This window comes from Cucumis melo, chromosome 10 (assembly GCF_025177605.1).
Source record: "Cucumis melo cultivar AY chromosome 10, USDA_Cmelo_AY_1.0, whole genome shotgun sequence".
NCBI lineage: Eukaryota > Viridiplantae > Streptophyta > Magnoliopsida > Cucurbitales > Cucurbitaceae > Cucumis > Cucumis melo.
Window position 1 is genome coordinate 15818405 of NC_066866.1, and position 14267 is coordinate 15832671.

The following is a 14267-nucleotide window of genomic DNA, read 5'->3' on the forward strand; positions in this document are numbered from 1 at the left end:
TTAAATACGACGCTCATTTTCAATATTTTTTAAGTATACATGACGTTTCAATAAATTTGTTTCTATGAATGTGTTACGCAACTCGTAAACATGTAAATAAGTGCAAATAACAATTGGAAATATGAAGTACCGGAAACATAATGAAAGCTTTTACTAACTCTAGTTTTGTTTTCTAGTAGAAAATTACAATAATCTAGTTATAGATTTCTCTTCGGTTTATTTTTTTCTACTTTTAAAATATTAACTTTAATTTTTATTCTTTTAATATTGATTTATATATTTTCAAAAATATTTATTTTAGTCATTTTGCAATAACTATTGGATAAAAAATTCATGAAACTACCATCTCTCTAACAAAAGATTTGTTAGTTAATTTAACTAAGTTTAATTTAATAACCAAAATAATATTATGAAAGTGGGGAATATGGACAAACCACTTCTAAATAATAGGTTTGTTAAAATTACAATCCCACATATTTTTAATTTAATCAAATAGTCTTCATAGTTTGTTAATTGTTGTAATCATGGTAGTTAAAATTTTACCATTTTTTTTATTGAATTGACATTCCTTAACCTAATTAACAAAATATAATGAGGTTGAGATTGATTAAAATTTTAATTCACAAATATATTGATATGAATTCGAACATACTGATTGAAGGTAATTAAATTAAAAAGTTAATCGTGTAAGTTCAATAAATTACCTAATCTAAAGAAAAAAGGAAAAAATTAAAATTTTAATAATGCAATTATACCATAATCATAACTTAAAAACAAACTGTATTTTTTAAATAAAAAGATTAAAATTAACAAAAATTCATAAACATAAAAATTATAAATAAAAGATTATAAATTCATCCATTGTAATCCTTTGCCAAACAACCACTAAAACGACTTTAATAAAACGAGGAAAAAGAAAAAGAAATAATAATTAATGAGTGAATAAAGAGAGCAAATTAGTTTTTGCCCTAACCATCGTCTTCTTCTTCTTCATCTTCTTCTCTCTCACTGTAGAGTTTCTCCGACTATCCTTTCTTCTCTCACACTCTCTCTGCTTTATCAGCTCTCATCCACCTTCGCATTTCTTTCAGTAATAGCGGCACCAGATCTTCAGTTTTCTTGTCTTCATTCCACGGTATTTTATCGTTTCTTTAACATTTTCTCAGTTTCTCTTTCTTCGTCTTATGCGTGATTCTTTGGCTACTTTCTCAATTCTTCTAATTTGTTTCAAGTTTTCATTTTCAGAAAACTTACCGCCCTGTTAATTTGTTTGAATCCCCAAGTTTCGTTTGGGCTTGTATTTCATTTCGGTAGCTTATTTGTTTTTATGAGTGAACTTCTTTCTTATGGTTCGTTTTTATGGATAACTTTGTTCTTTTTGAAGCTTTTATATTTGACGAAGGGGAACTACATTGGTTTTCGGTGAATTTAAGATTTTTGTCATTTGAAGTTTGTACTAATTTTCTGATTTTTCAAGATATTTTTGGAGGAATTTTATCTACTAGGGGTTTCTGTTTTTTACTTTTATTTATTCAGAAAACATTTTATATTCAGGTTTCCTTATTGTTGTTGGATTGAAATGGTGGCTATGGAAACTACAATTGTCGTTAAATGACAGAAATCTTGAAAGAAAGTCAGAAAACTAAAACTTGTGCCTAATTAATTGGTTGGATGAATCAAGTGCAGTAGTACGTATATTAGCCTAATTCTGAAACCAGTTCGTGGATAAAAACCCAGCGTAGGCATATTCCAAACTGAACCATCTGGATTGGGTTCATAGTGTTGGAAAACACTGTAATTAATCGAACAGTGCTGCACCTCTAATGGTCTAGATGCTCTTAGATTTCACAATTTCCATGTGCACGTGCAGTAATTGCTTCTTGTTTTTACCCTTTTTTTTTCTTTTTGGGTAATATTTTAAGTTAACACGTCGTTCTTAAAATATCAATGAATTTTCAAAAGAGATTCTCATTAACTTAATTCTCGTCAAGGAATTTTAGTTGAATAAACTGAAAGTTAATAAAGAAGATTAACTGGAATTCATTTAGACGACCAGAGATAATTATGCATGCTTCATATTTAAGAAAGCCAACGTGTATTTGAATCTTCTTTATTTTTTAGCTTTTCCGTAGTTGTCTCTTTTTTTATCCTTTTTATTGTTCAGGCCCTGTTCAGTAATGATTTTGTTTTTAGTTTTCTGTTTTTGAAATTTATGCTTGTTTTTCCTAAATTTCATATTATGATTTTCACATTTCTTAAAGAAACACTTGAATTCTGAGTGAAATTCTAGAAAGAAAAACATGTATATGAAAATAATTTTGAGTTTTCAAATTGACTTTTCAAATTTTGACTTGGTCTTTGAAGATGATGAAAAGTGGATAACAATAAAGAAATTTATTGGTGGAAGTAGTGTATATAAGTATTTTTAAAAAAAAACAAAAAACCAAATGACTATCAAATGGGGCCTTAATGGTTTCTTGTTTTCATTTCTGAGTCCTGTGTTTCGTTAAACCAAAATCTAGATGACTATCAAACTAAATAACTAACAAGACTGTACATTTCCGAGTTCATTACCTCTATGTTCATCCTCTCAAAGTGTTTTGTTAGCTAGTCTTCAGGAAGTCAATTTGTTCTGGAGAGCTTTCATTTTTCCAGCCCAGTAGGATATTGTATATCTCTGTTTCTTATGCAATTTGTTCTTTTATTTGTATCTGTGTCGGTTTTGCCTAGCCTTTTTGTTCCTTTTTAGTTTTTAGTGTTGTTTTTGCACCCTGGGGTATCATCCTAGTTGAGATGCCCGGGTGCGTTTGATGTTCCTATTTTATTACTCTCTATATATCTCTCTTATATATCTCTCTTGTACTATGAGGAGTTGTCTCATTTTATCTTTGTTAATATACAGTCTTGTTTCCTTTTCAAAAAAAAAAAAAAAAAAAAAAAAAATTCTGTGTTCTGTAGAGTTTTCTGGCATATTTCTTACTCCCATAACTGTGGAAGCATGTCATAGTTTTTTTTTTAATACGTAGTGTCTGTTTATTAAAGTGATAAATAATAATTGCTCATTAGTTCTTTTACGTCGTTTGATGGTGTTGAATAAATTTGATTACTAATATTCAGGTATAAAAAGTTGGTTGTGCAAATAGAAGAAAACTAAAGATGAGTATTGGTGGTGAAAAAGGTTCTGCATCAACAAAGACACCAGCGGACTTTCTCAAATCAATTCGGGGTCGTCCCGTAGTTGTGAAACTCAACTCTGGTGTTGACTACCGAGGTATGGTTGCCTCTACTCTTCATTCACCCTTGGTTTTGGGATAAGTCTCTACATGTTCAATTTTGATTTTAATTCTCAGGGCTGTATCATTAGTTTTAAGAATCTGTAGAAGTTCATGGAAAACAACACTTGCAAATGTTGAGGCACTATCCTATTTTTTGTTCATGAATCTTGTTGATAAATGGCATTAATAGTCAATCTTTCTGTTTTCTTTCATTACTTATAAGAATCTATAGACGTTGAGGGAAAACAACACTTGCAAATGTCGAGGCACTATCCTTTTTTGTTCATGAATCTTCCTTGTTGACAAATGGCATCTTTAGTAAACCCTTTTATTTCCATCTAATCTCTTTATCAATTTCTTGTCCTTTAAACCTGATTTGTTTGTAAAATTTTAACATAAACCAACTTTCACGGAGAAGAAACGAAAGAATACAAAAGAGGCATGCAAAAAACTACCCAAAAAGCTGAGCCAGAGATACGACAATGCCCTAACAAGATAAAAAGGCCTCCAATCCAAAATAATTAGACCTGGAGAATAATCATGAAAGTCTTTTGAAACAGATGTCAGAGAGAGGCGTTAAACTTGGCAAGAGCGCACACATTCCTAAGACCTCTCAATCCTCTGATAATTCTCTCATTGATCTCCAACCAATGCTCTATTAAATAGCAAAGAAGCGAGTTTGAAAAAGCATACTACCCTTATATTGAAAAGACAAATGGAACAAGGCCTTTTCCATCACAAGGCAACAATCTGATGAAAATGTTAAGGGACAATTTTTATAGAGCTACGTGTATGCGTTGGTGTGGGGGGCTATGGAATAGGATCAATAGGATTTTAGAGGTTTGAGACAAGACTGTAGAGATGTTTTGGGTTATCTAAACTTGTTAGGTTCTATGTTTCTTTCTAATGATGTTATCTAAATTTTTTTTATTTATTGTTATGGTCTTGTTTTGATTTACTAGATTCTTGTGGCTTTCGGATTTCTTGGACGTGACATTTTCTTCTCAGGGAAAGTGTAGTTCATTGTTAGTTTTTTTCCCTTAAAATTTATGTAAAAAAGAATGGGATAGGGTTGTTATCAGGAATCTTATTGTCGGATTAAGAGTATGTTAGAACTCCTATTTTTATATTTTGATTAAAACAATCTTGGGAAAATAATTCAGTTACAAGGGCTTTCAAAAAATTCAAGCTCACAAAAAAAGGGAGCCAACTACCGGACGGGGCTTCAACTAAGTAAAATAATGGTTGCTTATTTGTTACAAATGATCTTTGAAATTGAAAGCCGAAGGGAAAACTGAAACTTATATTGGTATTGTAGGGAAGTTGTTGTGATTTGTTATAAATAGAGTCGGTGGGAAATGGTAAAGGTATGGATTGATTTAGTTGAGCCTCTCAAGTTTGAGTGGAGTGTTCAAGTACCTCAAATTAATTGTGTTCCTCCATCTTTATCTTTTAACGCTATTTTAGCTATTATTTTGGTTCTATCACAATCTGTTATGTTTGCACTCACCAAAAGTCTAAAAAAAAAGTTCCAAACTGTGATAGCATGCTGGTTTTTTCACCACCAAGCAATCTTACCTGAGAAATAGGTGTTTGAATCGTTCCTGATAGCAATTAATTGGAGAAAAAAGGGGGATCATCCAAAGAGCTGGCTTTCCAAGGGTTCTTGATAGTGCCTTTCAACCTCTCTCCGAGGTTCAGTCGAAAGGTTGGGGCCCATGTGCCTTGTGCGGTGAAGTATTCAGCTCCGAAGGAAAATACCACGACCATTTAGCCATAAAGCCTCATTTACAAATCCTCAAATTGCCAATACAAAACCCTCCAAACTCAATAGGTATCATAACCCTCTCCCAGCTAACTAAATGTGAACTGCCCCTCTCGTCAATACATAAGGAACATGAAAATGAACATTTGTTTCACAAATGTTGTCTTGATTTTAAATATGACCATTTGTCGTCCTTTGTATAGGACCTTTATCTTTTCTTGTGCAGTATTACCTATTAACAGTTGAAAAATAGATAAAGTTTCTGTTGAATTCTAATGTGAAGATCCCATTATATGTTTCATTGCAAAGGTATTCTTGCCTGTCTCGATGGATACATGAATATAGCAATGGAGCAAACCGAAGAATACGTTAATGGACAGTTGAAGAACAAATATGGCGATGCTTTCATTCGCGGAAATAACGGTAGATATTGAAAATAACATCTTTGGCAATCTTGTTGTCTTGACTCTCAACTCTTGACAATAATATTAAGCTACAATTTGTTAATGCAGTTCTGTACATCAGTACATCAAAGAGGACATTAGCAGAAGGGTCGTCTTAGCAACGCTAAGAATTCTGACAGGAAATGAGAGATTGGTCGGAATTGGAAATTGATCATGAAATTGTGTTGTGTACAATGAAGTAGTGAATCCAATCATGGCGCCATGATGTTATGTTCTTGTGCTTGTGAACAACTTCGACCAAAAGTCTTGTTTAGTAGAAATGAAATGCAAACTATGAACCTTTGGACCTTTCTTTTATTGGAATTACTATTCTGATATGCCTGAGACTCAAATAACAAATCCCTTCTTCTTAATGCTCATGTATGGCTCTTGATCGTTTAAAATTCCTGTTTTTTCCTGTTTGAGCTAAAGATTCTGAAGAATTTCCTTTCAGAATAATTATAAATTATGAAATCTGTCTTTGACTAAACCACGAATATGATGTTTTGCAAGACAAATGTATAGTTCTGAAAAGGGCTGACCTCCGATTTAGTGGTAATTGGTATGGTCTCTATCTTCAGATGATTCTATCTAATCTTCTATCGATTTAGTTGAACTACTAAACAAGGGTGAATGTATAGACATTACGGGGATGTGTGATGGTCACCCCTCCATAAGTCTTTAAAAAAAGTAGGTGTGAAATCAAAAGGCTTTATCATTTTTTATTGAAAAATTTAAATGCTATTTCTTTTGAATATGATTTAGACTTGAGTTTATATTATCAAAAAGTACAACAATTACGGAGACTCTGAGGTAGGAAATGTATAGCAAGTAGTATTGAATAGTGATTAGTTTTTCATAAGAAAAATAATATTAGACTTCATATGTTCATGTACTTTTTTAAAAGCATTTTATAACAGAATTATTTCTTTCCTGTGAGAATTTTTTAATTATTTGCAAAACGTCAAACATTAGCTAGATCGGCTAAGATGAACTAGTATTATCAGCCTGTATACACATACACATACATACATATACGTATACATGTGAGTATTTATAATATGTATGTATGTATATATGTATGTATTTATTTAAGTATGTATATATGTATGTATACATGTATATGTTTGTATCTATGTATATATGTACAAGACTTTATATTTTTTTTTTCTTTTTATGAATGCTAGGAAGAGTACTTGAAAAAATATTAAAGAAGATTAATAAGATCTTGATAAACTAAATGTCATGACTGAAAATGATAGAATCATATTTTTAAAAGTTAGCAGTATTTTCACATACAATGTTGCTCACAATACTTACAAACACAAGTATTACATATTTATATATATCAAAAATGTAAACCCTAGAATGCCTAAAAGAGCCGAAGTTTAGTATGTTGGCTAAGTTGAGAGGAAATTGACTTAAGTATTGGAACATGAGAATCCATAGTAGATGGCTGAAGGAAAATGAAAGAGGGAAAGGAAGTTCGAAAATTAGCCAAGTGTTGGCTAGGCATTTTGGACTTGTTGCTAGGCGGCCAAGAGGTGTTAATAACCTCTAGTGACAATCTTTAAGCAGCCATGGTGCTAGACATTGAGCATGGTTGAATGACCAACCATGTTAACAAAAATCTCTAAAGACAAGGGGTTAGGTTGAAAAGGCACACCCTAAGCAAGGAAATGTTTGCTAGGTAGCAAGGGTGTTGAGTTATGATGTCACATGACCAAGACAAGCCTATACGGCCAAGGGTGGTGTACATAACCTCTATGCGACATGAGGTGTGTGGCCAAGTTATGCTAAGAAGCTCAACGTAGCATGGTGTGTGCGTTGAGGGTAAGGGACATGGCTTAGGCGGGCTATGCGAGATGGGTTGTTAGTCAAGTGGCTAGGCAGTGTGTAAACCCCAAACCCTAAAGAAACTTGAGTACATTGAAAGTATGGGAGGTTAGGTTTTGATTGGAGGTTAAGTTTAAAAGATAAAATTATGGCTAGTCCACATGTTAGGCGTTCTGGACATTCTGGACAAGTATAGGTGGCCAAGTTTAAGTGTGTATGTGGCTAGGCGTTGAAGGCATGTTCATAGAGGTTAGCAAGGCATTTGAAGTCTTTAGGCGTTTTAATTAGGTGTTTTGATTGAAGTTGGGTGAGATGGTAAGTCAGTTAAGTAGAATCCTAGGGCAAAACTCAATCTTGCTCGGTCGAGAGGAAAGACAGAATGCTTTTCATGAAAGGATCTCAGGCAGTCATGTGGAATCTCGGGTAAGATTGAAGACAAAAGTGTAATCCCGGGTAATCTTGGTGATGGTTAGGTCAAGATTAGAAGAAGAAAGGAAATTAGAGGAATCTCGTGCAATCTCGGGCACAAGTTCGATCGAGATTGAAGATAAAAGAGAAAATTGGAAAAATCTTAGGGCTATCCTAGGGCTTTGTCAATCAAGACTGAGGATAAAAAAGGAATTATTTGAGATCACAAAAATAAATCGGGCTGTGTTTGGACCAAGAATCCACATTTACGTTGCATGCTTAAGTTAAATTTCAACATGCTAGAGGTGTCAAGAAATTTTCATGCAAGGCTTACTATAAATAGGTCACTTCAGAAAGGAATTTCTCTCATTTTACTTAGGCGTTTTGGTTGAAATTACTCCCAAAAGTTTGAACATTGTGTCTAGTATTTAGACTGAGGTTGTTGATTTAATTTGAGGAAAGGAAAGTTGAGTTTGAGGTGAAAGAAGGGAGAAATGTCATTTTCGTGAGGAATCTGAGTAGTCTTGATTCCAAGAAGGCTATAGAATGCATATTGTGGAGTTGTTAGCTAACATTTTGAGGCAAGAAAGTTAAGACAAATTTAAGCAACTTTGTAGAAGAACGTTTACTTAAAAGAGTTATGGATGTTTAGTTATGATTTTCCTTAGTAGAGTTAAGTTTCTGGATGAAATTCGAGTTCTAGGTAGTATTGGTGGCTGGCCGAGTTTGCAAGGCGAGATGAGCTATTTTGGTGATTTTAGGAATTTTGAGTTAAGATTTGATGTTTTTGTGATCAAAGAAAATTAAATGGATTTATTTCCCATTATTTCAAGACAATAGGAGATCGGTCAAGTTTACAAGCTGAGAGTCTAAGCTATCGTCTTTGAGTGACGAAATAATTTCTAAAGAAGTTTCTATTTTACAAGTTATTTTCTAAATTATGCTTGAAATAAACATTGAGTTTTACTAATTTATAAAGTATGTTAAAAGTATGATTTAAGCTTTACTAATGTTTGTTGAGATTTATAAGTAAAGTTGTATGTTTTCAACTATGTGTTTGAGCTAGTAAACAATGATTTAGGAATATGCTTTAACTTTATGAAATAAAGTTGTTCATTGTTTTAGAAAGATGCTTGCAAAAGCATGAGTTTGATGAGAAATTGTTTTAAGTAAGAAAATCATGTTTGTCCTATATACCGAGTTCTTGACAGTTAATGTGTATAGAGTTCTTGACAGTTAATGTGTATAGAGTTTCAGCAGTATCAGGATATGCTGACCACTTAGCAGCTACCACCGAGTTCAAGCAAGATAGTATGAACAGAGCTCTGCTATCTTGATCGAGATCAGGCATGATATAGTTATGATCGAGTTATTAGACATGATAGTCAAGCTAGTTACTATCACGATCGAGTTTCCAGGGTATAGAACTAACAAAGATAAGTAAGTAAAGATTTATTTTAAAAAGCAAAAGAGCTACTGAAAGATAGAAAGAGTTATTTAAAAGCATAAAGAGTTTATTGAGAAAGAGGCTTTAAGAATTTTATGTTTCATATTATGTTTTATCAATTATTTATGCAAAAGACTAAGCTTAATTAAAGTTAATTTATTTTAAAACTATGTTCTATAAAAACCGTCATTCACTGTGCTATTTAGCTCACCCTGTCCAAATGTTTTTCACTTTCCAGGAAGAGACTGTGATTCAAAACCAGTCACCAGTCTGTTATACCAGTTTATTATAAGTTTTGTTGCTTTTAATTAATACTTTAAGTCAAGTCATGTCATGTACATGTGTTAAAGCTAAGTTAGTTAAGTTGTATGGTTTTAGTTATTTTGAAATTTGTTTGAAATTATTGGCATTTAACGTTAACTTGTTTTCAGAAATTATGTAAAGAAGTATGTTTAATCTATGATTATTGTTTTGGTCCGCTACTTAAGTCTAAACCATTAAAGTTGTTTAGTAATTAAGTGATCAGTAGTTAGGGTTAGCTGGTATAATTCTGATAACTTGTAGAAATACAAGTTATTATAGCCACTTAGGTAGAATAATGGGACCAAAATGCATGGTAACCGTGTCAAAATGCATAACTTTTGTTATACATTCATAAGTATGTGAAAAATACACTCTATATAAGTTACCATGCCTGTTTTACCCTGTTTTTAATATCTTATCGTAGGATTAAGAATAAAGGAAAAGACTAATGAATCACTGAGGAACTCGCGGAAAGGCTACGCAAGAAGACTATGTCTAGCAAGTACAATTTTGAGGCGAGATCCACATCAGCATACGAGGAAGGTTCACTAGAAGACAAGAATGGTAGTTGGAGTTACTGTGACTTGACGAAGGTTGCATTCAACGCTAACATATTTAGAAGGATAGAAGTTTTCCGACGAAAGTTGCCTATAAAAGGACTCCTTCACTACCGAGAAAAGACTGTGAAGGCCAGCTTCGAGAGAAGTCAGATATCTATATGGATCGATCCAAACTCTAGAGAGTGACAGAGAGGAGTAGCCTCATCGCTTTCTGTAAAAGGTTTTCTTCTTTTTCTTGGTTAGTCTGTGAGTGAGCTCTTATGATAAAGTAGATAAGATTCCATCACTTCCATTTCCTATAACTTGTAAAGTCATTCTCTTTACTTTCTATTTGTATATTTCTTTGTAATGTATGTGTTCATATAGTACAGTGGCCTAAGGCCTATATTCTTTAATACACTACGTGTTTATACCTTTTCAACTCATCTGTCAATGTGTTATCTATACTATAGTCTTATGATAGGTTCTTGATAAGAAGCTTAGCTTATAAAGCTTATCGCGTTAGCTGAGCTATAATCATCACTTGGCTAGTGTATATTGCCAACTACTTAAGAGAGTAAGTAGCAATGACATGGCTAACGTACGCCAAGAGAGGTTTAGAGACGAACTTCACCTTGACGAGATAACTTCCAGCATTTGTGTCCTGAAAGGAGAACAAGTGTGGGTATTTGGTGCCGAGAGGTTGTCACCCTTAAAGAGAAGTGCTATAAGTCTTTTAAGTAAACCCTTCTAGATAGGTCTTGCTTAACTAAGTTTTATCATTTGCATCCTGAAAGGCGAGTAAGTGTGGCATTTAAAGCACTGAGAGGTGCTCGCCTTAATCATAAACTAGTTAATTGGTCTCTATTGCATCAAGGTTGTCGCATGGTTTAATCGCTTAATAACGCATACACCTTCCTCAACTCTTTCTTTAACACAAGTTTAGTTCACATTTCCATCTTATTACCGATCTTATTCCCTCTTTTACAGATTCTCTAGTGTAGATAGTAGATATAGCTTAAACTTACGGTTTACCATATTGTATAGATAGTAATGTATACCGCCTGAATGAAGAGTAAGCCCTAGAACAACTAAGCTTTGGTATCAATTCTCTGTGTTCGACCCTAGATTACCCAGGAAACCTATTGTTTCGCTTATACTTGGACAAGCAATAGGAAAAATTGAACTCAACAAGGACTTACTAAGTACACGATGAACTGAGACATAGTGAGCATATCATATGCAATGATCATGATCAATAACTTACTGCATGGAATTTGATATAGGCATACATAACACTATCTCTTAAGTAAAAAAATACACATTTAGAAGGAGAGTGATATCAGTTGACTTCACGCTGTCTCTCGAATCGAGAGTAGGTGATTTGGGAGGGGATGTGACATGATGTGTGTCAAGAGCTTGTGGCATGGTTTAGGTTGAAGGATTTGCGAGGTCAATTTGGATGTCATGAAATCCAGTGATATTTAGGTGTTCTTTTAGTTTTCATTGAAGTGGATTCCAGATGTCAAGGCATGCATGAGTTTAAAAAACGGTAAGTAGGAAGAGTTCTAAGGCAACAATGCATAGACCAGTATATAAGGCATCTTTGAGGAGGAAGTTCTCTTATTTTACTTGTGCGTTTTGAGTGATTTCAGTTGTAAAAGCTCTCAAAATAAGTCTATTTTAAAGAATCAGGCTTCTAGACAACGAAGATATGAGGAAGACATTCAATCTTTGAAGGAAAGCCTTGAAGGTCATTTCTCGAGTAAACTAGAGCAGTGTCAATTTTCTAGAGGCTACAGAGCTTATTAATTTGAATTTGGAGTTGGAATTTAAAGATAATATATTAAGAGGATAAGAAACAAGTTTGTAGAAGGAAATTTCTAGATTTGAGTTTGGGATTTCAAGTTATGAGTTCCTAAAATCAAGTCATGTTTTTCAAAGGAAAATCTGAAGCTTCAGACCACGAGTGTCAAGGCTAGGTGTTGAAGTTGCGACAAGGCAGTATTAGGTGTGAGGTAAGCATCGGGGGCATGCGACTGTGAGGTTAGCCAGAACTGTCTAAGACCATGCATGACTTGCCTATGTGCACAGGAGGCATGCCCATGACAATGTCATGGTGTAATGACTCAACTCTTTATACTAAGCTAAAGTCGTTACCTTAAAGATAAATAATAATTTCACTTTCTTGAAAATAGAAAAACTAAAGCTTTTATGAAATTAATATCAAATAAATGCTTGTAAAACATAAAATTAACAAAACCGATAAAAAATGTGAAAACATGACCTGTGAATTTTAACAATTTTAAAGAAAACAAAAATAAAATAAAAAAGATAAACTTTAAACAACTTGTCTACAAATCAAAATACTGAAAAATTTAATAAATAGAAGCAGAAGCATAATGGGGTCCCCGGATGGCATCTCAAGAGCCCTTCCTGTCGCTCGACACCTTTCCAAATCCTCTACTTTTTGCTTGAAATATTATACATAGAAAAGAGTGAGTATATTAAATATACCTAGTGAGGGACCCACTACTGGTCTCACTAGGTAATCTATAAGACTCATAGCTAGGATAAGAATAAAAATTTGACTAAATGTCCTGAAGTAGACGTTTTGAGTAGTTTACATGATAAGAGATTGATGTTTTTGTTAGTTTGCAAGAAAGGTTATGTGACAAGATTTTTGAAAGTTGTGTTTTTATGCAATTAAGGTGTTTTTCGAGATGAAGGACTAGGCAAGAAGAAGTAAGGAAACTTCCCAGAAATTTTCTAAAGTTTCCTTAATGAGCCACGTGTAAAGTTTAAGTTAAACATGATTAAGTTAAACCTTAAGCTTACACATGCACCACTAAGAGTAAGAGCTGGCAAGCTGATAAGAGATTAAAGGTGACTAAGCTTGTTTATGGAGTAGTATAAATAGAAGTCTTCAGCTAAATTATTGAGGATGATTATTCAGAAATTTTGGAAAGAAAAGGCTAAGTGTTGAAGTGCTGCCAAAGGGTCTACGCGAGAAGAAGAAGAAGAGAAGTAATTCGAGTTTGAGTAATCAAGTAGTGTAAGTGTTTCTTCAAAATGATTTGGAGCTTCTTTTATAAAGTGTTTACTGATTTGGAATAATGATTTCAATATGCATGTTTTCAAAGAGATTTCCATGAACAGTTGATGTTGTGTAAAAAGCATGTTTTATGTGATTTTAATGATTAAGGAAATGGTGTTCAAACCATTAATCTATTTCTAATCAATGAGTTAATTGTTATCTGCACATAAGGAGTAAAGGCAGCCATGTAGGAAAGGACTGCATGGTGGAGTGAAGCTGACCAATGTAGAAAAAGACCGCATTGTGTTTATCGGCCTGAGCAACAAAATCGAATTAGAATATTCTCAGATATTATTGCTACAGTAGTCTAACCGCAGAGTAATGAGACTTAGTGTGGAGAATGATTTGGGATTCTTCGCGAAAGGAATGATTGTTGACTAATGTGTGTTTATGCGCAATTATATGTTTATATGAAAAGGTGAATATATGCAATTTGATGTTTGAGGAAATATTGTTTACAAAAGATATTTCACGAAAAGAATTTCTTAAAACCTCACTAAGTCGGTTGACTTATGTTTTGAAGTTTTACTTCCAGGTGATCAAGCGTTAAGGCCAAGTAAGGAAGGGCGAAAGGCTTGCTAGGCGAGAAGAGTTGCTAGGCATTTAGATCTTAAGTTTAAGTATTGATCATGTATTTTGGCTAAGTATTGTAAAGTGTTGTAATGGCGTGACTTAACTTATTAAAAGGAATATTTACATCTTATTCTTTGTGTTAAGTTGTTTTTATCGCCTCAGGCTTATTTTCTAAGGTAAGTTTAAAAGGCTAGGCAATTAAGCAAGGCTAAAGGACCTCAAGACCGAGTGTTTTTGGCATTTAATGCATCAAGACACTCAAAATCATATTGTGTCTCATTTGGCAATTTTAGGTGTCTTGCGGGGTGGGGTGTGACATAATCTGTTAACTTTCCGCTAGGAACATAATAATAATGTCGTGTTATAACAATAATGTCGTGTGTCCAATGGAGCAAACCTAGACGAGTGAGACCGTACGTTCGAACACCCCTAATTATGCGGGTGATCCGATAGGAACATCTTTAGTTGTGCGATTGATCAACGTACACACTTCATAAATATGATGTGATATGTAGGTACACCCCTAATCGTGCGAGTGATCCCATTGAAACACTCTTAGTTGTGCGAAAGTGATCCTATAT

The 14267-nt window shown here is 33.5% G+C and overlaps 1 protein-coding gene and 2 long non-coding RNA genes across 9 annotated transcripts in view; 2 read left to right on the top strand and 1 right to left on the bottom strand.

Moving 5' to 3' along the window:
- LOC107991707 (uncharacterized) overlaps positions 1-14267 on the bottom strand; it is an 84776-nt gene that overhangs the window by 13705 nt on the left and 56804 nt on the right. The window lies entirely within an intron of this gene.
- On the top strand, positions 896-5857 carry LOC103499106 (sm-like protein LSM36B). Its single transcript, XM_008461999.3, has 4 exons — positions 896-1135; positions 3118-3271; positions 5350-5463; positions 5553-5857. The coding sequence occupies exons 2-4, from the start codon at positions 3157-3159 to the stop codon at positions 5600-5602; spliced, it is 279 nt and encodes a 92-aa protein (XP_008460221.1). The 5' UTR covers positions 896-1135; positions 3118-3156; the 3' UTR covers positions 5603-5857.
- On the top strand, positions 12954-13829 carry LOC107991708 (uncharacterized). 2 transcript variants are annotated; one of them, XR_007824257.1, is made up of 2 exons: positions 12954-13071; positions 13649-13829. It is a non-coding gene; the product is annotated as an uncharacterized LOC107991708 (long non-coding RNA). The 2 variants fall into 2 exon arrangements; XR_001763929.2 differs by lacking the exon at positions 12954-13071 and adding an exon at positions 13229-13531.